The sequence below is a fragment of the Cryptotermes secundus genome, unplaced genomic scaffold (assembly GCF_002891405.2).
Source record: "Cryptotermes secundus unplaced genomic scaffold, Csec_1.0 scaffold83, whole genome shotgun sequence".
Lineage (NCBI taxonomy): Eukaryota > Metazoa > Arthropoda > Insecta > Blattodea > Kalotermitidae > Cryptotermes > Cryptotermes secundus.
In genome coordinates this window covers 159,545-179,399 of record NW_019719357.1, presented here as the reverse complement: position 1 = coordinate 179,399, position 19,855 = coordinate 159,545, and the positions used below count along the sequence as shown (strand labels likewise).

At 40.9% G+C, this 19,855-nt stretch overlaps 1 protein-coding gene across 5 annotated transcripts in view; it reads left to right on the top strand.

Moving 5' to 3' along the window:
- Positions 1 to 19,855, top strand: part of LOC111864377 (protein winged eye) — a 425,251-nt gene that overhangs the window by 385,997 nt on the left and 19,399 nt on the right. For 4 of the 5 annotated variants that reach the window (XM_033751485.1, XM_033751481.1, XM_023851592.2 and 1 more), the window contains 10 exons: positions 1,783 to 1,899; positions 2,709 to 3,013; positions 4,177 to 4,500; positions 4,973 to 5,236; positions 6,966 to 8,333; positions 9,486 to 9,897; positions 14,157 to 14,222; positions 15,892 to 15,989; positions 16,831 to 17,571; positions 18,718 to 19,168. In XM_033751485.1, coding sequence (XP_033607376.1) covers positions 1,783 to 1,899; positions 2,709 to 3,013; positions 4,177 to 4,500; positions 4,973 to 5,236; positions 6,966 to 8,333; positions 9,486 to 9,897; positions 14,157 to 14,222; positions 15,892 to 15,989; positions 16,831 to 17,571; positions 18,718 to 19,168 — 4,146 coding nt within the window. The remainder of the gene's footprint in view (positions 1 to 1,782; positions 1,900 to 2,708; positions 3,014 to 4,176; positions 4,501 to 4,972; positions 5,237 to 6,965; positions 8,334 to 9,485; positions 9,898 to 14,156; positions 14,223 to 15,891; positions 15,990 to 16,830; positions 17,572 to 18,717; positions 19,169 to 19,855) is intronic. The other variant, XM_033751482.1, reaches the window with a different exon arrangement.

Here is a 19,855-nt window from a genome sequence, read left to right as displayed (position 1 = left end):
GCACAGAGGAAATGATGCTCGAGATGGTTCAAGTTCGTATAGCAACAGGGGTGACCAGAGTGGTTTGAACGGCTGTTGTACTGCGATGTGGAAAGCAAATGGAAAAACTACCAAATTATCAGTTTTCCTGGATAGTCTCTTTCCAAAAACAGAGATACCATGTATGCTAGATGTTTCCTCTGGAGACAAAACAAATCGGAGGGGCAGATAGAAGTGACCAGAAGATGAGGAAGAAGACGTAAGAAGATGCTGGATGACCTAGGGGACAGAAGAGGATATTCTCATTTGAAGGAGCAAGCTCTAGATCGCATCAAGTGGAGGAACTGTTTTGGAAATGACTGTGGACATGTCGTCTGACAGATTACTGATGAATGAATATTTCGTGATTTGTTATGCTACCCATTTGCTAAAGATTGACAGGGATAGTTAAGACGATATGGTGGCTAGCTATGTCCTCTCAACCTGGGATTCTGTTTGTGGCAAGTTGCTATCACATCCATGTGCCAGTCAGAGGAAAGTCTCCATTACTGCTCACAGTATATTTGATAATGTTCAAAGTATCTGGTCTTTAACACTTTTTCCTTCACTTTGTATCGTAATGCCACTGAAATGTGGCTTCGTTTATGTACCTTTGCGCATATTGACTAGAATCTCTGATTTTTAAAATAAAAATGTAAAGTTGTCCCTGTGCTCAACTAATTAACCACTACACCATGAAGGCGTATGGAGAAGTGGATGTTTAGTTTCACATTTTCTTGACTTCAGCACTAGTTGGATGTGAGTGGTCAGCTTTACATCCCAGCCGCTTTACCCCTGGGGAGAGAGCCCCCGATGCCCATTGGATAAGAGGTTGGGTGTGCCCTAGAGTCGGTCTGGACGATGTGGGGACATCTTGACGCTACCGGGACTCGAACAGCGATCCCTTGCTCGTCCAGTCCATAACCAGTTGCTGTACTGACTGTGATATCCTGGCTCCCTGTTCTATGTTATATCTTATAAAAGCGAGAAAAATGGTAACTGGGTTTTTTGGACTTCATCCATCGTCCAGTATTCCAGAAAACCTGAGAAATCAGAATTTTGGAAACTGGAACTGTTTCTGCCTTCAAGTGGGGTTGGGAGACACCTACTCTGTTGAGTCCCTTATAAAGAGCTAACCTCAATCACTGGACATTTCAGGTCAGTATAATTACAGCTATATAAATACCCGAGACAGAGCCTGGTCTAAGGTATATATATATATATAGTTGTAGATTCACTGACATAGCTTGTCCAGTGATTGAGGTTAGCTCTTTATAAGACAAAGCCTGGTCACATATATCTATATAGATGTAGTTACACTGATGTGGGTTGTCCAGTGATTGAGGTTAGCTCTTTATAAGACAAAGCCTGGTCACATATATCTATATAGATGTAGTTACACTGACATGGGTTGTCCAGTGATTGAGGTTAGCTCTTTACAAGGGATCCAACATAGCAGGTGTCTACCCCCTCACAAGGGGATGTAAACAGACCCAGTTTCCGAAACATTGCATTTTCTACTTTTTTAGAATACCAGGGGATGGACATGGTCCACAAACATGATAATTCCGAGTTTTATGCAGCATTATCAGGGCCCTTCAGAATCTGCTGGTAATCGCTTTCAGTTGCAAGACGGATATCGATGTCATGATTTAAAAAAAAAGTCATAATAGTAATAAGGATTAAAACATGTATGTGCTGGGTGCTAATGATATGATTGATATTTCGTCCTTGCAACAGATCTTGCTATGTTTCTGGTTTTAGCTCATGTACCAGTCCAGTTGGGTCCAACAGAACACCTGCCGCTTCCTCCTGTGGGGTATCAGTTGGTGCGTGATCCTATCACAGGCCACTTCCTTCTGATACCAGCCACCAACATAGGTATGCCATAATTCTGTAAAAATCAATAATTAACTACTTCCCCTCCACATGGAGATTTGACCCAGTATTACATTCTGTAACACTGGATCTAACGTCAAGCCATTCTCGATACTCATTTCTTGAATGAATTTTGCTCGTATGTTGGCTCTGTTATTGGTTAGCTATCACGTACTCTTCTTGGAGCCATTTCATGGGGTTCATGTTTAGGACTAATTAAAAATACCATGTAACTTTGACAGTATATAAAACTAATTTTGCCTGTGGTTCTGTATGGGCATTAAACTTGGTCTCTGACATTAAGGGAGGGGGCCATATAGACTGAGGGTGTTTGAGAACAGGGTGGGCCGAAGAGAGATGAAGTGACTTGGAGAAAACTGCATAATGAGGAGCTTCATAACTTGTACTCTTCTCCAAGTATAATCAGAATGATCAAGTCAAGGAGGATGAGATTGGCAGGGCATGTAGTACGAATGGGGGAGAAGAGGGATGCATATAGGATTTAGGTGGGAAAGCTATTCAGAAAGAGACCACTAGCAGGACCTAGATGTAGGTAGGTGGGTAATATTAAGGTGGATCTTAGAGAGATACGATGGGGTGATATGTTCTGGCTCAATCTGGCTCAGGATAAGGACTGGTGGAGAAAATGGTACAATTATTCGGGTTCCATAAAATGTTGGGAAATTCTTGAGTAACTTTACAACTGGAGGCTTCTTAAGAAGGATCGATCTCCATGGAGGTAGTTATGTAAATTTGACAGTGTGGAATTTATATATTTTAATTGGAATTTTATAATATTTACATATGTTCAGAACACCTTCAACGTGCAGTTCTGTGGCCAGGCTACCCCACGACCACAGCCACCGTACAACCATCGCTTCAGGTTACTACAACGCAGCAACCGGCTACACAACACATCCAACTGTTCGAACCAGCCGAGCCTCCTGAATACCTAGCAGCGCCAGCGACCCGTATCTTGGTGCAGCCACAGCTCACAATCGCCACAGCAGCTGCCGCCACTGCTGTCACTGTGGCCACAGACACCATCCAGGGTGTGGCAAAGCGCACCACCAAGCAGCAAGCCACAACCCTTATAAAGATTGAACCTGCTCATGCTGTGAGTACAGTTGCATTGTCCCACTACATGCATTCCATTCCCCGCTTATAGATTGGCACCTGTATTGCTCTAGAGCCAGTAACGCACAGTGTTGTGTCTGCTGTTAAGGATGGAATAAATATATGATGGTCTGCATCTTTGTGGGGCGTCACATATTCTGAGACTTATGCAAGTACACTTATACTGTCTTTATATTGTCACGTGGATGTGTGACAGTAGACTGGTTTTGAATTGATTATTGGATTTAGTGAACTCATACAGAATGTAACTACAAGTAACTGTAGCGCATTTTTGGTTCACACACTACAATTGACTACAGCACACACTATGTCGTATCAGTCTGCTGTATCTTCACTGGTTGTCACCTAGTAATGGCTTCTGGTGTTACAGCTTCCTAAGCTTCTGTGTTCATGCCCTTACTGGCCAGCGTCTGTCTCGTAATTAATTGAACTCTAGACATGTCCCGCTTATAAAATCTCCCCTTGACCACACAGAAAGCACCACTTTTAACAGCTCTTCTAATGTTGGGTCACACAACTATCGCACAGACCCCATAAACACACCGTTTTTCCAGTTAATCAATTGGTGCATGTTTAGGGATCTGTTGCCTAGCAGTGGGTGTTGTTTACAGAGTCATTGCTCAGCAATGGGTCTGTATATTTTGACATGAGGGCTCAAACTATCCTGCTGCACAAACCTGCATTGACATGAAACCGCTGTGTATCTTGTATAGATGTTGCGTAGGAGGCCACGTTTTAAGACATGCACATATCCAGAAGAGAATAAAAATATTGATCATGGATCTCAAGGAGATTGAAGCCAGGACTTACTGTGCTGGCAAAGGCCAGCAGCAGTTTAACTGACCAATCTACTGACAGTGGGGAGTTGAGTTGGAACAATGGGTTAGTTGGGTGAAAGTTGTCAGGCATCAATAATGGAAGCAGAGGACATTGTTGGGATTCATTAGCAGGCATTGGTTAGTGAGGATAAAGTGAGAAGATTCATTGGGTGCTGTGGTGAATAGAGTAATATTAATAATATTAAGAGTATAATAATTACTTGTAGTTAAGATTTAGAATTGGTCACTAAATGCGATTACTGATCCAACCCCCGTTTCTGGTCAGCAAACACATGACAATATTTTGTGCGGGTTTTGTTACCAGGTATCTGAATGTAATGGAGGCACAACAACGGGTATTGTAGTGGATAACACCAACTTGAAGCCAGTGCACCGCATGTCACCAGTCAGCACATCCAGATCCACAACGACAGATGTTTCTGTAGCAACAAATACAACCCCGGCACCCCAGACAGGCTCGATGTTCCCCACTGGTGCAACCACAGCAACAACAGCACTTCAAGCACACTTCTACTATGAGCACCACACCCATCATCCCACGGCAACCACTACTGCGGCCATTGTACAGTTGTCGCAAACACCCCAGCCCTCTGCGTCAGTGCAGACTGATAACGGGAAGCGGTCACAGGTAAGAGAGTTCTAAGGAACTCTAATGCTCTACCTTACTGTAATTAATGTTTCTATACTTATTGCAATTAAGCGGCCTCCGTAGTCTAGGGGTAACGTTCCCACCTCATGACTCAAGGTAAGCGGGTTCAAACCCGGCGGAGGTCGTGGAATTTTTAAGGGTGGAAAAATTCAAGGAACAAGTCCTCTGGGAGGGACTTTAAGCCATGGGTCCCGTGTCGTAGATTTACAGCATGTAAAAGATCCTCATGTCTCTAGGAGACCTCTGAGCAAAATTAGGCAAAAAAAAAAGTTTCCCGCCCAAGTAGTTTCCAATGCCTCCGGTAGATGGGGAAGCATCGGGAACCACTGCCAGCTTCACTGGCTGAATGGGGCTGATAGTGAGCACCAGTACCGGTAGGGTATGACANGGCTCCAGAAGATGGATGTATAGTCTGTGTCTGGCTTTAACAATTTAAATCGATTCTTCTCAGGCAACATCGCCAGTGAATCCTGCCGAAACATGCCTCACTCCTCCTCCCGAAACTACAACCAGCCAATCAGAATGCGAAGATGCGAGTGCTAGCACAACAGCTGCTGCTGTGTGTGGTACATTGGACCAGGGAAATGTTCAGCAGCAAGCCCCTGTGACAGTGCAGGATGCCAGTAATCAGACTGATACACCTCCTGTCAGTGAGGATGAGAACTGCTGTGAGTCTGTGCCCCTCCAAGAGAAGTTGCACCCACATGATCTGCAGGTGAGTTCAGTGGATCAGTGTGTTGTAAGATTCAGCGTCATTCTATTCCTTGGGGCTCATTAAATCCCTTTGTTGTGATGTCTGCCATTTTCTGGATAGTGTTTTGAAGTTCGTATATGAACAGTTTTAAAGATTGTGACTTAGTTCTGATTATGCTGTCAGGTGGCAGAAAAGTAAGGAATGTTGTGATATGAATGTTTTCGTTCCCAACACTTCAGCACCTGGCTTACCTCCCATCCCTAGCACTTTTAGCAGTACAGTAGTAGTTTGCAGCATTTAGCGGTAAAGAAATGAATAGCAACTGATCTACAGGTGTCCTAAAAATGTATCAAAATGTAAAAAAAAAATTGCGCATAGTGGGGGGTTGAGTCCAGTCGAGTCCCCTTGGCATGGCGCCCACTGTTTGGCCTATTGTACCTGCCTCAGATGATTATGACGATGGAGAATTTGGTCAAATAAAGATTTGCAGGGGAAGCTGAAGCACTTGGAGAAAACAAAGATTTGCAGGGGAAGCTGAAGTACTTGGAGAAAACATACCCCAGCGCCACTTTGTCCACCACAAATCCAACTTGACCAGACCCGGGTTTGAATCTAGGCTGCCGTGGTGGGAAGCCAGTGACTAACCACTTGAGCTGTGGCGCGGCCTTCTCAAAATGTAGCTACAAGCACCATCTAGTAACAGAGGAAGAACTGCTTGCTCACGGAACTTTCAAAGAATTAAGTCCTTGATGTCTTGCCAGTTTTTTCCCCTCTTCATGTTATTTTCCAGTACATAGTTAAACCATATGTTTTTATAATAGGCTGCTGTAAAAACAGTGCGTAGCTTATTTTTCTTCTTCTATGGCAAAACAGCAGATGAATAGGGTCCAAGGTCTATCCCCCCCACCCATTTTTTTTTGTAGGATTCCTTGGACAGGATATTACTCTATTGCAAGGCCTTTACCAGCACAGAAAAATTCATACCCAAAGTGGGGATCAAACCCAAGATTCTGTTGTTTGGGTGGTAGAAGATGGTACATGCCTTAGATTTCATGGGCAGTGGGCACTGTGATTGGCATGGATTGTACTCTGACTAAAGATATATTTTCTATCTCAGTTCTGGCCTTGCATTTTTGTAGGAGGCTGCTAGAATACATTTACATTTATATTCTACATTCAGATGGAGTATACAGATAAGAATTTCCTAACTGAAATCTTTTTGAACAGAACTATAGTTCATGTTATGTAGGTAAACATTTTTCTTATTATATATTGTTTAGGGTGACTTCAGAGATAATTTATCAAGTTATTTTATGGTAGTTCTCTTTTTGATTTTCAAAATACTGATGTAGTTCATGCCCAAAGTAAAGTGATGGATGTTAAATAAGATTGTGTATTGCATACGAGAGTGTATTAATTAAAATAGTTTGAATATTAATTAACAACTTGCTGAAAGGAGTCGTGTAATTTTGATGAGATATTGACTATGAAGCTATGTCGCATTAAACATAAAGTCATAATATACTCCACATGTGAATGTATTAATTTAAATGGCCTAAAAGTTAATGAAGAAAATTCTGATAATATAATAATTTGGATAAGAATTTTAGTAGATGGGGCCTTTTCAGTATTCTCATGTCTGTCTCCCATTTGTTATGTTCATGAATTTTCAAGATTGTCCATCGTAGCTAAGATATTTTCATTTTGGTTGAAATTTAAATAATCTTTATTTTTTTATTTATAACTTCAGCCAAAACAGGAAGTACCTGAAAGCTCTTCAAGTGATGTGAAACCACTTTGTAATGAAGTGCCATCTACATTTGAAGCAAGACCACATGATGACAGTCATGTAGTGGACTTGAGTGGGCTCGAACTATTGTCAAATAGCATCGAACAATTTGAAAACCATCATATCCATCATAGTGATGGAGTAATAAAAGGTGACAACTCTTCGACCAGTGTTAGTGAAGTTTCTTCCCATGTCCCATCCAAGTTACAAACTTGTTCAGGCAGTTTATCTGATACAAAACCAGAAATTCCAGATTCACGACCTGCAGATGAGAAGGCAGCCGAAACACTACAGATGCTTTGTCAGCAGTCAGCAGTTAATCAGATGAAACCCTCAGCTGAGAAATTATCAGTGAGGGACGATCTGGAGAGTACATTTAATGATGATGAATCAGCCTTTGGTGAAAACTGTGATAGCAAAGATGTGAATGCAACTTCCGGCCAGATTTCCACGAGTAGTTTCAGTGACAGTGCAGATAACAATGCAGAGTGTGCTAAGGTTTTTGGTGATATGTGCTTAAACCAGGTTTGTGAGAGGGTAGAGACAGTGGCAAGAAGTTTGAATGGGGGAACCAACATGCTTGGTGGTCTCGGTTTGTTGTGCGCTTTGGCCGAACAGCGGTTTATGGAAGAAGTTGCCACAACTACCGAGAACTCTCCATCAACATCAGAGTCTTCCGGGGTGACTGGTGATGACATCCATAATTCTTCATCTCTGGATCTGTCAGCCAAGTTGTTAGGAACTTCTCCAGAAGTTGCTGGGGCAGGTATGGATGTGAACCGTAATTACAAAACGCGAAAGTCAGAACGGGAGTGTAAGAAATTTATTGCAAACAAAGTAATGCAGTATTACCATCATCACAGTGGCACGGGAAACAGTAGTGGGTCCAGCAGTCCGCAGCATTGTTCACAGCAAATGTTGCAAGCCCAACAAGTAGTGTCATTGTGTGCAAGTCCGTCCTCGTCATCAGCTGAGATCATGGATGCCATGGAACTCAATATGCGTATGAAGTTAGCCGAACTACAGCGTAAATACCGCGAAAAGCAACGTGAACTCTCTAAACTCACTCCCAAGAAGTCATCACTTTCTGACGTCTCTTCAAACGAAGTGTCAGATGTGGCCGTATCTGCAAGCCCAGCAAAGAGGGGTCCAGGTCGACCGAGGAAAAAGTGCAACAAACTGTGCTTTGATTCCCCACCGTTGTCACCACCTGGTGGTGCAGTCTTAGGAGCACCGAGACCCAGGGTTGGGCGGCCATCACAGCTTAAAAGCAGAGATGCGCATGGGCTGGCGTCAGCTCGAGAATTACCACCCCCAGTGCTTGAGAAGGTAAGTGTTTTGAGTGCATGTATCGGTTTATTGTTATTGCCTACTATTGGTATCATCATTGGCATTACTTTCTGTTTCTTTTCTTCTCATACTCTTTAGGATTTCAAACTTGAATCTGGAATTGCTTTATATGTATATAAGGAAATCTCAGTTGTTATAATGACTTGGCTTTGGGCTTGACAGCTGAGGAAATGGGTTCAATTCGTGGAAGGGGAATGAGATTTTCTACTCTCCGCAGTGTCCAAACTGGCTCTGGGGCCGACTGAGCCACATCCAGTATTTTCTGGGAGCTCTCTTCCCATCGGTATAGTGGCCAGGGTGTGAATCTGATCAGCAATTAGCACATAACAATAATAAGGAAAATGTATTGAAATGATGTGGGCATTTGTGTCATACGTGTCCTCTGGGTAGTGCAAAATGAGCAGAAAACCTGGCAAAGCTTCCTAAAAGAAGAAGCCAGAACTTGAGTGCTCTCTATTGGGAAGCAAGAAGCAAAGTGGATTAAATGATCCCAAATGCAGCCATTGGAAACCAACCAAATAATTGTATTATGGACATGTAGGCCACAGGTATATAAAATCTGGATTAAACATGCCTTAAAATGGTGCAAAACTTGTTTTCTTTTTGGGCCTACATACCTACATACTGTAGCATACCACTGTTTGATGCATTCAGACTTTGCATTTGTTAAACCCTTAGTTACCTGCATGTGTACCCATAAAAACTCACATTGTAGGTTGACAGTTGCATTAAAGCATTTACATTCTTTATGCCACTATGCAGTAAGTACTAAACACAGATCTTAACAAAGTACATCTTATAAAAGTTCACGATGGTTTTATTAATCTCTTGGAAATCATGTTAACGGAGTTAAATTGTGCTTTATAAACATTTTTGGAGGTACAGCTTATGTATTGTATTGAAGTGACAATACCTGTTTGAGGTGCTTCAAACTGTCCAGTATTTGATCTAGTTCTAGGTCAGTTTTCAGAGATAAATTTTTTGACTTGAGTTTCTAATTAAAAATGATAAATATCAGTGAATGTATATGTGAAAACAGAAAGAACAAAATAAATGAAACAAGTGATTCAGTTGTGAATATGGTATAGATATACATCTCTCATGAGGAGACATCTTGTGTCCTGTCTTCAGGTTACTGAACTGACTGCACGTCCACGTTCAAGATTCGATACTGATGACGATTGTGCTGCCCCCAAGTTGAAAGCCTCTAAACTGGATATATTGAAACCACCAACACTAACAGCCAATCGAATCTTGACATGTGCCAAATTCAAACCATCCGCAGTTGCTGGTAACAATAATAACATTGTTACAAAGGGCCTCAAACTTCCACAGTGTAACGTTAATCTGGTGAAACTTGCAACGAACCATCAAGGGAATGTCACGAAGGTGAAGGATGCATGTGGAAAGCCAGGCAATGAATCAAGTGGCACTTGCAAGAGTACTGGTGCCTCCCTGTCTGTACCGACAGGCGAAGGTAGAAGTAAACATGGGAGTATCACATCAGTAACAGAGCTCACTGTTGTGGATAAACAGCGGAGTGGTAAGTAAAAATTAATCATATTATGTTGATACATGTAAGAAACTGTTATAAATGTTTCGTAAAATTACCATTAGCATAGCTTTTAGTTTTTGCTCTTTGTATGTTTGAAGCTTTTAATAATTTAAATATCTTTCACTTATTTAACATTTTCATGATAATCGTCCCCGTAACCAGCATTCATGGGAACCTGGCTTATGGTGTTGCTGGTATGATGAACCTGGTGCTTGTGTTGATATCTGACACTGTGACTTGTTTACTCTGGACTATGTAGAAGTTCATTTATTCATATTACTGCCTGTATGTGGAGGACTTAAGTTCAAAGGAAGTCATATTTAAGCTAAGCTCAAAGCTTCTTGATGATGGTGTGACACATTGTTTAACACCGTTAGTTTGGACTTGTCTCCTTATTGTCAAATGTTAGTGACTAGACACAGGGTCTGGATTGGTAATTGGATTTATTGAACACTTACAACTTGTAACTACAAATAATTAGCAGTCTCACTGGTTCTCACAGCATACATAGAGTCTTCTATTTGTTATTCTGTAATCATTAGTCATTGCTAGGTAACAGCTGCTGACTGCCAACTCTGACTTCCAACTGACTGTCGACTCCATTGGCCCTCACTATATAACCTCAGCATGGACTTCACAGAGAACATCTCTTTCAAGAGTTCTTTTGTTATGTATCTATTCATTGTCATGGAAGTGTGTTTACCATGCTGTTACATGGCAGTAACAGTCTCTTCTTGTTCCACTATTCTGGCTTACAGCTGTCGTTCCACAATATCAAAGGGTTCAACAAAGTAGGTTCTATTTTATGTCATTAAACTGTAGATAGAAATTGAAGTAATTTCCAAAATGTAGCAGTTTTAATGAACTTGAATGTTGGACAAAGTCTAAAATAATGGTTTTAAACAAAGTCACATTTAGTTTTAACATGTTTCTTGTTTCTGGAGTATGTCTGGTTTATAGTTTCATTTTCATGAAGGACTTAAAGAAGGTTGTTTTGGATGGAGTTGATTGTGCAAAGAAACAAATCCAAATAAGACAACGTTAAGAAGATCACAGTAGGAATATACTTAAATATCTGTGTGTAGATTACATTAGGAAATCAAATGGTGCTAGTTCTTGAAATCATTCAGTTATTGATTAATGAATTCATAACTGTTTTATTGATCACCTTCTTTGGAAATTACGACAGGTTTATTTTTCTATTTTATGTTCTTGTTTTCGTATGTAAAATAATATCCTCTTCAGGAGTACTGTTATGCTGTTGAAGCTGACTGAGAGAGGAACTCCTCACACTCTAATGCACATGTCCAGTCTCCTAACAATAGAGGAGAAGCACAGAATGACTAATGTGACAGTACAGCGGGTACCACCAATACGGATCCTCCAAAAATTTCTATTGCTACTTACTTTTCAAATGGGCCGCACCATAGCTCAAGCGGTTAGTTGCTGGTTTCCCACCGTGGTGGCCCGGGTTCGATCCCAGGTCTGGTCAAGTGGGATTTGTGGTGGACAAAGTGGCGCTGGGGCAGGTTTTCTCCGAGTACTTTGGTTTCCCCTGCCAATCTTCATTCCACCAATTGCTCCACAGTCACCCTCACCTATCATCTGGGGATGGTACAATAGGGTAGAAGTGGCCGTAATACAAGGGACTTAGTCCTACGCCACTAGCAGTAAAAAAAATACTTTTCAAATGGGGCAGTCAACACATTAACTTCGAAAATTTCCTAACTGGGCCTGAAGTTTATCACATCATGACAAAAACGTATGGAAACAGTTAAAGGACACTGTTACCTTGTGTTGTGGGACTATGCAACAAGGTGGAAGGTCGCGGGATCGAATCCTGATGAGGTCATTGAATTTTTTCAGTGTACCTAATCCTTCTGGTTGCACTATGGCCATGGGGTTGATTCAGACTCTAACAGAAATGAGTACCAGGAATATTCTTGGGGGTAAAGGGCTGCCGGCACGTAGGGCTAACAACCTTACCGCCATCTGTGAGCCGATTGTCTAGAAAATGTGGGAACTTCAACATCTCACAACCCTATGGGCCTGCATGGCCTGTTACAGGGATACCTTTACTGTACTATTTTACTTATATTGCACATGTGCACCATTTTTTACTGACAGAATTTTATTAGTATAAAATTTTAACGTCACTAGTCTGAAGTTGTAGTTAGGATCTTCATATTTGGTTTTGATTTGTGATTTGTTTCTGAAGACTCCACATTTTGTTTTCACTGGTGTTGGCTTCCCTGTACTCAACTTTGTACTGGTTGCTTCATGGTCTTCCTACCCAGTGCTTTCAGTGTTACTCGTCTTGTATTCAACTCTGCCATTCTAACATGGTAGCTACAGGACCAGTCTGTACATCTAAATGTATAGTACACAATAAAATGAAAAATAGCTATACTTCAATCAGTTGAAGTCAATTAATGAACACACAATATTATGCGTCGCGGCCCCAAAGAAGTATAATATGTTGGTGTATCTCATAATGTAAATTGTTTGCTTTATATATATATATATATATATATATATATGTAGCCCAAAGATACCGATGAATTATGGGAGTAAATTGTATGTGTAAAGTTTTTTGTACTTGAGAGTTTTATGCATGTTGAAAAACAATACAGTTACCTAGGTTGTGTGGCACAAAAGAAGACCATAGAAAGGAATTTTATCCATGTTAAATGTGTGGTTTGGCTTATAATATAGTGATATAAATGTTCACTATAGTCGATTTTTGATAATTTTGTATCTTCCAATCAGTGCCAGGTATGAAAACCTTACATTTTCCAGTACATGAGATTTTTGGTTCTCCTAGCATTTACTATTAAGAGTACAGTCTTATGGAGTGTGGTCACATGTAGTTGGGTAGATTGGTGCCAACGTTTGAAGGCATCTGCTGCCTCCATCTTCAGGGTAGAAGAGTGAGATACAGGAATGAAGAGGATAGTTAAAATGTGCTCGTTTCAGGGCCTTATTTATATTGTTTCCCCACTTTCTTCTTCTTGCACTTCTTTTATTGNAGAGGGGGTGGATTTCCCCATGCACTTAGACCAGTTATTGGTCCATTGTGCGTCCCCCTTTAATTTCTACTCTCCCCATACCCTACTGGTACTGGTGCATGTTATCAGCCCCGTTCAGCCAAACAGGTCGGCCATCGGTACCTTATATTTCCCCATCTTCCAGAGGCGTTGGAAACTACTTGGGCGGAAAATTGTTGCCTAATTAATTTTTTACAGAGGTCTCCTAGAGACATGAGGATCTTTTACGTGCCGTAAATGTACGACACGGGACCCACGGCTTAAAGTCCCTCCCAGAGGACTTGTTCCCTGAATTTTTGCGCCCTTAAAAATTCCACGACCTCCGCCGGGTTTGAACCCGCGTACCTTGAGTCATGAGGTGGGAACGTTACCCCTAGACTACGGAGGTCGCTTTGGTTCACTCATAGCCTGGTCCCATTGCTTTCTTCCATGATGTACCACTTTTTTCATTACTCACCCTACCCTTCTATCCTGAAGATGGAAGCAGCAGGTTCCCTCGAAACCCTGGTATCCAGGTATCCATTCATCAAACTGTACAATGTTACATCCCACAAAATCATAGCCTTAATTCCTAATACATGTTAGGTTATGGGTTTTGTTTTTTTAAACTTGATATTAATGAATATAACATGAAATTGTGCTGTATTAAGTGTCTTGAAGCTATCATCTGTGGAGAGAAATATAGTGTAACCTTGTTATTATAATCTCAGATGGGAAAGTGAAGGATTAACAGAGCTGTGTATGCAGAACATTGTCACCATTGTGCTGTGAAAGACCAGTGGTTCCTTGCCTGCACTGGGTGTAAAGTGAGTTGAACTGCTTGAAGATAGTGTCCAATGGTGGGCTGTAGTGAACATCTAAATTGTTGGCTTTGAAGAGTACTGTGTTCTTAGATGTAAGGCCATGTAGGAACATACAGCCTCCATCTTCATAATTGAAGAACATTCCAAGCGAATAGCCAGAAAGAAGCAGGTGGTAAGCCTGAACCTGATCTCCCGAGATGGATGCACTATGTTTCTTCAAATTATCGGTGTATTTCTACCGGGCTGCATGGCATTACATTCCAGAAGGTGACACATCTCTTCAACATCCAGATCCTTTGAGGTTATAATAACTTGGTTTCACTTGGATGTTACCATCCTTCACGATGGTAACAGAGTTGAATGTATTGAGACGTAGGGTGGCTATGCTTGGTTGCAGCCTTGTCCAATCCAGCCGGCCACACTTTTGGCTGGAAACCCCCTGCACACCTCACCCTCATGTCAGGTGAGTTTTTCAGATTGCAGGAGTGACAACTTGCCAAATCTTGCTGCTTATTCTACTTGGAAGTTAGCATGTTTTAGCATGTAACCTGACATTGACCCATTACGATTTGTTGTGTAATTATTTGGTGATAACGTTGTAGAGTGTTACAGCTCATGAAAAGAGCTGCACATTTTAGTGTGCATGTCTGATCCAATCTTATTGGATGCAGTTGTAGTCTAATAAGGTACAGGTAGGCATCTCCACATTTAGGTGAAATTAAGGTACTATTATACTCGTGTTTTGAAAATACAGCAAATTATCCATATTTCCTGCATTGAGTGAACATGGTATGTTTTGTATAAGAATGTTATGAGGTAAAGAGTTTGTGAAGTTTGGCAATAGGTCTTTAAATAATATACACCCTGTGAAGATGATTATTTTGCGAAACATCAACATGATTGTTTCATGAAATCCAGTCTTCAGTTAAAACTGACTCTGGGTTGTTTCTTGTTGTATGACCAGAGGGAAAGAAGATTCAGTTATAGACGAATAGGCTGTAAAAAAGTAACAGTATATTCAGAGGTTTGTTTCATGTATGCTTGTGCTTTTACATGTTCTGATAAAATGTGATGTTTAATTTATTTTGAGTTGCATTTTTGAGTTAGTGAGGTGAATCCATTTTCCTTGCAAATCCCAAATACATTAGGAATTCTGAAAATGTGTGATGCATTTCTTACAGTTTGCATTTATTTAATGTTTTATATTAATAATTAATACTTAAAAAGTTAATGGCTATGTGTGTATGTGCATATATGCGAGGCACGCGGTAGCGTAGTTGGTTGAGGCACTATGCTACAAGCTGGAAGGTCGCGGGTTCAAGTCCCGATGAGGTCATTGGATTTTTTTACTTGACCTAATCCTTCCAGCCGCACTATGGCCATGGGGTTGACTCAGCCTCTAACAGAAATGAGTACCAGGAATGTTCTTGAGGGTAAAGGGCGGCCGGCGCATAGGGCTGACAAACTTGCCACCATCTATGAGCTGATTGTCTAGAAAATGTGGGAACCTCAACATCTCACAACCATATGGGCCTCCACGTCCTGTTACAGGGATACCTTTACTTTTTTACTTATGTGAATATATGCACGTACCCTCACTCCTGCAGGCTTATTTGTAGCCAAGTTTTGATTGTCCAAAATCATGGCAATATTATTCTTACGTGTGTGTGTATTCTCATGCAAACTTGTATGTCTCAATGATACATGGCTTGTGTGGGAAAGGGTGTGTGTGCGTGCGTGCACATGTGTCTGTGTATTCCAGTATCTCTAAATTAAGCTAAAAATAAAAATTTGTGGTTTAGTTACAAATTTTTATTAATTCACAGTGCATGTTTGAGACAGTTTGTGAATCAAAAGTTGCTTATATATAAATTAGTTATCAGCACAGAATTGTTAAAATAGTGAAAACATTCATTATAAACCTTTAATACTTTACACATTTGTATGTTCCTTAAATTGTTGTATTCCAATTGTGTAGGCATCATATTTATGACATAAATTGAAGAGAAAAGAGAGTTCATGTTCTGTTTAACTTCAATAAATGAGACCGAAGTGCAGAATAAATTTTATAATTGAATATTAGGGTATGTGATAAAGAATAGATTAATATATCTGCTTGTGTTTTATTTTAGGAGAGAATGATCCCTTGTTCTGGTTCAAAACTGTGGCAAGCAAATCAGCAAATGCACCGAAATCACAGCAACATGGAACCAATTCTCCATCTCTTGAGGTATGGGAACCATAACTATGCCCTACAGGCTTCATGCATATTCAGTAGGTAACTCTCAAACTGGGGAAGCCTTTGTTGACTGCTATGAACATCTTGTACAGTATTTCTAGGTATTTCAGGGACATGTAAAGATTTTGTTTTGAAATATGTCACCTGAGTTGAAATATAAATACAGGGGTTGGGCAAATAATGGAAACACTACAGATACTGTACACAGTTCTTTATTAGTATGGTGTTGGACCATCTTTTGTCTTCAATATGACCAGAATTCTTCTTGGAATGAACTCATCCAAGTTGTGTAAATGTTGTGTAGATGGTTAATAATACAGTGTAAGACTTTTAAAACACACACAACAAGAAGCAAAAACTAAAATATATTAAATGATATTGTTCATGCTCGTAGCTTACAAATTTTCATTTTAAACAGTGTGACATGAAATGGCTGCAAATGATTGTCTTAATTGAATTTGATATATTGAAATTGGATCAGTGTAATACCATGTTAAGATGCAGTTATAATTCTTTTATTGAAATGTAAGATCTTTTATTGTATGTTTCTCAGCTTGTCACACTCCTGTCTTAACATGTTATGATCACAGAAAAAAAATATTTTATATTTACATAACCTAATATAAACAGAAAATATTATCAATATATCTCCCATAGACTCATAAAAATATGCTCTACTATTATAATAAATACAACATACAAGAATTCTTCATAAATTTTGGACAGTTTTGTATAGTGGAAATGTATCTGCATTTTTATATTTTTGGGTACAGTCTTGTCTGAGCTACTACTCTCATTAATAATACTTCATCTGCATTATTCTTTCTTGTAGATCACAGAAAGCCCCAAGCCAAAGCTGTCTCCGTCCCCACCACCTCTCTCACCCTCTCTCCCTCCTTGTCTCTCATCATCGTCATCAACCTCATCGACATCGTCGTCATCGAAAAAACGGAAAGTGGGTCGGCCAAAGAAACACTTCTCTGTGACAGGTCGAGAAATTGCAACAGAGACCATAGTTGCAAAAAAACCCAAGTCAAAGAGCAGTCTAGTTGGGTTGTTGCTCTCCAAGTCTCGACATGCGAAACCCCTCCATATGAAACCTGCCCATTCATTATCTCATAAACCTGTCATAGATTCTCATGGGGACAGTTCGGTTCCATCTTACAGTAGCAGAGTCATTGCATCTCATAAATTGAATGGAAATTCATCAGGCAGCACAAGTTTGTACCACAAGCCTCTGTCGAACTCCAGTAGAAGTAATGCGAACAATTACTCAGACAGTGAGACCAATGGTTTTACTAAAGTTAGTGGAATTAGTGCTGGAAATGAACGTGAGAGCAACGGAGTCATGTCTAAGGCAAGTGGAACGTGTTTGACATTGACGGAGAGGAAGCCTAATAAGATTCGTCCAAAACTGAAAGCAGAGGCAAAAGTGAAGACATGGTCATGGTGTGAGGATGAAGATGCAGTGCCGATGGATTGGCCTGGAAGCAAGGTGAAACCTGTGGAGCCAGTTACCACACCCCCTGCACTGCTGAGCCAGACGTGTTGGACAAAGAAATCGGAGGTTAAGGTAAGGACAACAATGGGCATCATATGTCGAATGTGATGTGGCTCTAAACTATTTTATCTTCAGTCCAATATCTTTATGGGAGATTTTTCTGATGAACTTGTGTTGTCTGAATAAAAAATATATACAGTAAACCCTCGTTATAACAGGCCCAAGTGTAGCTAACAAGATCTGGCCCCGTACAGTTGTGAAGTTCTACAGATGTTGAGGCATTAAGAATGTTTTGTAGTAATAAAACTATTTAAAATAAAGAAAAAGAAATATGAAAACCTAAATATTCAAGTTGGGTGTTCTGTATTTCTAGTGTGTATTGCCTGTGCATCCTATGATGTACCTCTGTGGATACCCCTTCATTTGGTTATGGTGGACATTGGCAATAATAGACATCCCCCCCCCCCACTTGTCTTCAAATAGTAGGAAGGAGTACTTACTGAGCTGAGTTCCATTTCCATCTATCTGAAGAGGGGCAGAGCTAATCTCAAGAATATCATAATGTATTTTTGTTTTTATTCAGGCAATGGGTAGGGTCCAGACATAGTTCTACTGTAAAACTGATAGATTTGTGAGAGACCTTTGAAACTACTTCTCTGTGACCAGTTGCTAGGTTATGCAATGTTTCTTACAGTATATCTGCTTTCTGTGTGGTCTGTGCATGGCTATATAATGAGATTCCCAGAGTAACAGGGATTGACAGAATTAGTTCAGGGCAGTTACAAGTCAGTCATAAGCTGGAGGAGTGAGTCCAGAAGAATTTTTAGTTCCGAGGTTCCAGACTGATTGAAGATGAAGTAGCAAGAAGATGTCATAGCGCTAATTTCTGTGTTGATTTCCGTGGCTAGGAGACGATTAGTGGTTGCTGAGAATCCCGGTGCGTGTGCAATGGTGGACTGGAAAGTGTTAGCAATAGCACTATATTAATTGTAATTAAGAGAAGTTGTAACTGATGTGCTAATAAATCCAATCATCCAAACTAGAACCTGTTATTTTCGTCGTGTGTACCACCCTACACATGACATTATGTTGTATGTAGTATTAATTGTGTCAGAATAAAACTGTGGAACATGTTGGAAGAGGAAAGTAGAAGGTGGATGGGCACACTTTTTTCATACAGATGGCGAATTGTGATTGACATGTGTTTCTTTACTTCAGATGGAGAAACCTGCGGCGAAAGCACCCACGACATCTACATCAGAAGTCTCTCGGTCCAGGAAACGAAAGTCTGCTAGCAATGACTCAAAGCTGGTGACAGTAGCAGTGACCTCTACAGCTACAGTAATGACTAGTGGCTTGAACACATCTACAGTCACTACCACGACAGCCACTACAACAGCTGCAGTAACAACAACAACAACCACAACAACATCAGCAGCAGCAGCAACAACAACAACAACAACAACAAGTAGTAGTAAACCTTCAAAAAAGGCAAAACTTGTTCGGGAGAGACGTGACAAGCACACGGCTGATGGGCCTTCTCCGGCAAAGAAGCAGAAGAGGACCAGTCCAAGCTTTGGGCAAGGGACAGCCAGCAGTGAAAGTGAGGACATCCCCCTTAGCATGCTCAGCAAGCAGACCACAGCTGCTGTGCCCTCTCTGTCCACAGGTGAGAAACCTACTGAGCTTTGCTATCAGAATTTTATACTGTGATGTTGAGCAATAGGATGATTACTGAATCGTGGATTCGAAGGCTGTGGAAGGAAGTGGGCATGTGCCTTGAGGGGCAGACTGCCTCTGTGGTCTAGTGGTCAGAGTTCCTGGCTAGAGATACAGAGGTCCCACATTTGATTCCCGGCTCTGCCAGATTTTCTGAGAAGTAGTGGATCTGGAACGGGGTCCACTCAGCCTCGTGAGGATAATTGAGGAGCTATTTCAAGTAAATAGTGGCTGCAATCTAGAAAACCAAGATTAACGGCTGTAGGGATCCGTTGCTCTGACCACGTGACATCCTCTATCCTCTAAAGTTGGCCCTAACTTCGCCAACGAGCGCCGGTCGCTCAGTCGGTATGGTTCGCTTGGGGACTACAGGCCACAGGCTTTTTTTTTTGTTATGTGCCTGGAGGGCCTGAGGAAAAGAGTAGACCTGATTCAGCATATCTAGTCTCCAGGCTGAGATTTGAATCTGGGATCTCCTGAATAGAAAGCAGGATTGCTAGTCTCTCAGCCACTACACAGTTGATGCATTATACTAATATTGCATTGCGTGCTCCCAATTGTGTGAAGGCTATCCCAATTGTCTAGTGGTTAGCATACTAGCCTAGTAGTCAGAAGTGCCCACATTTTATTCCATCCA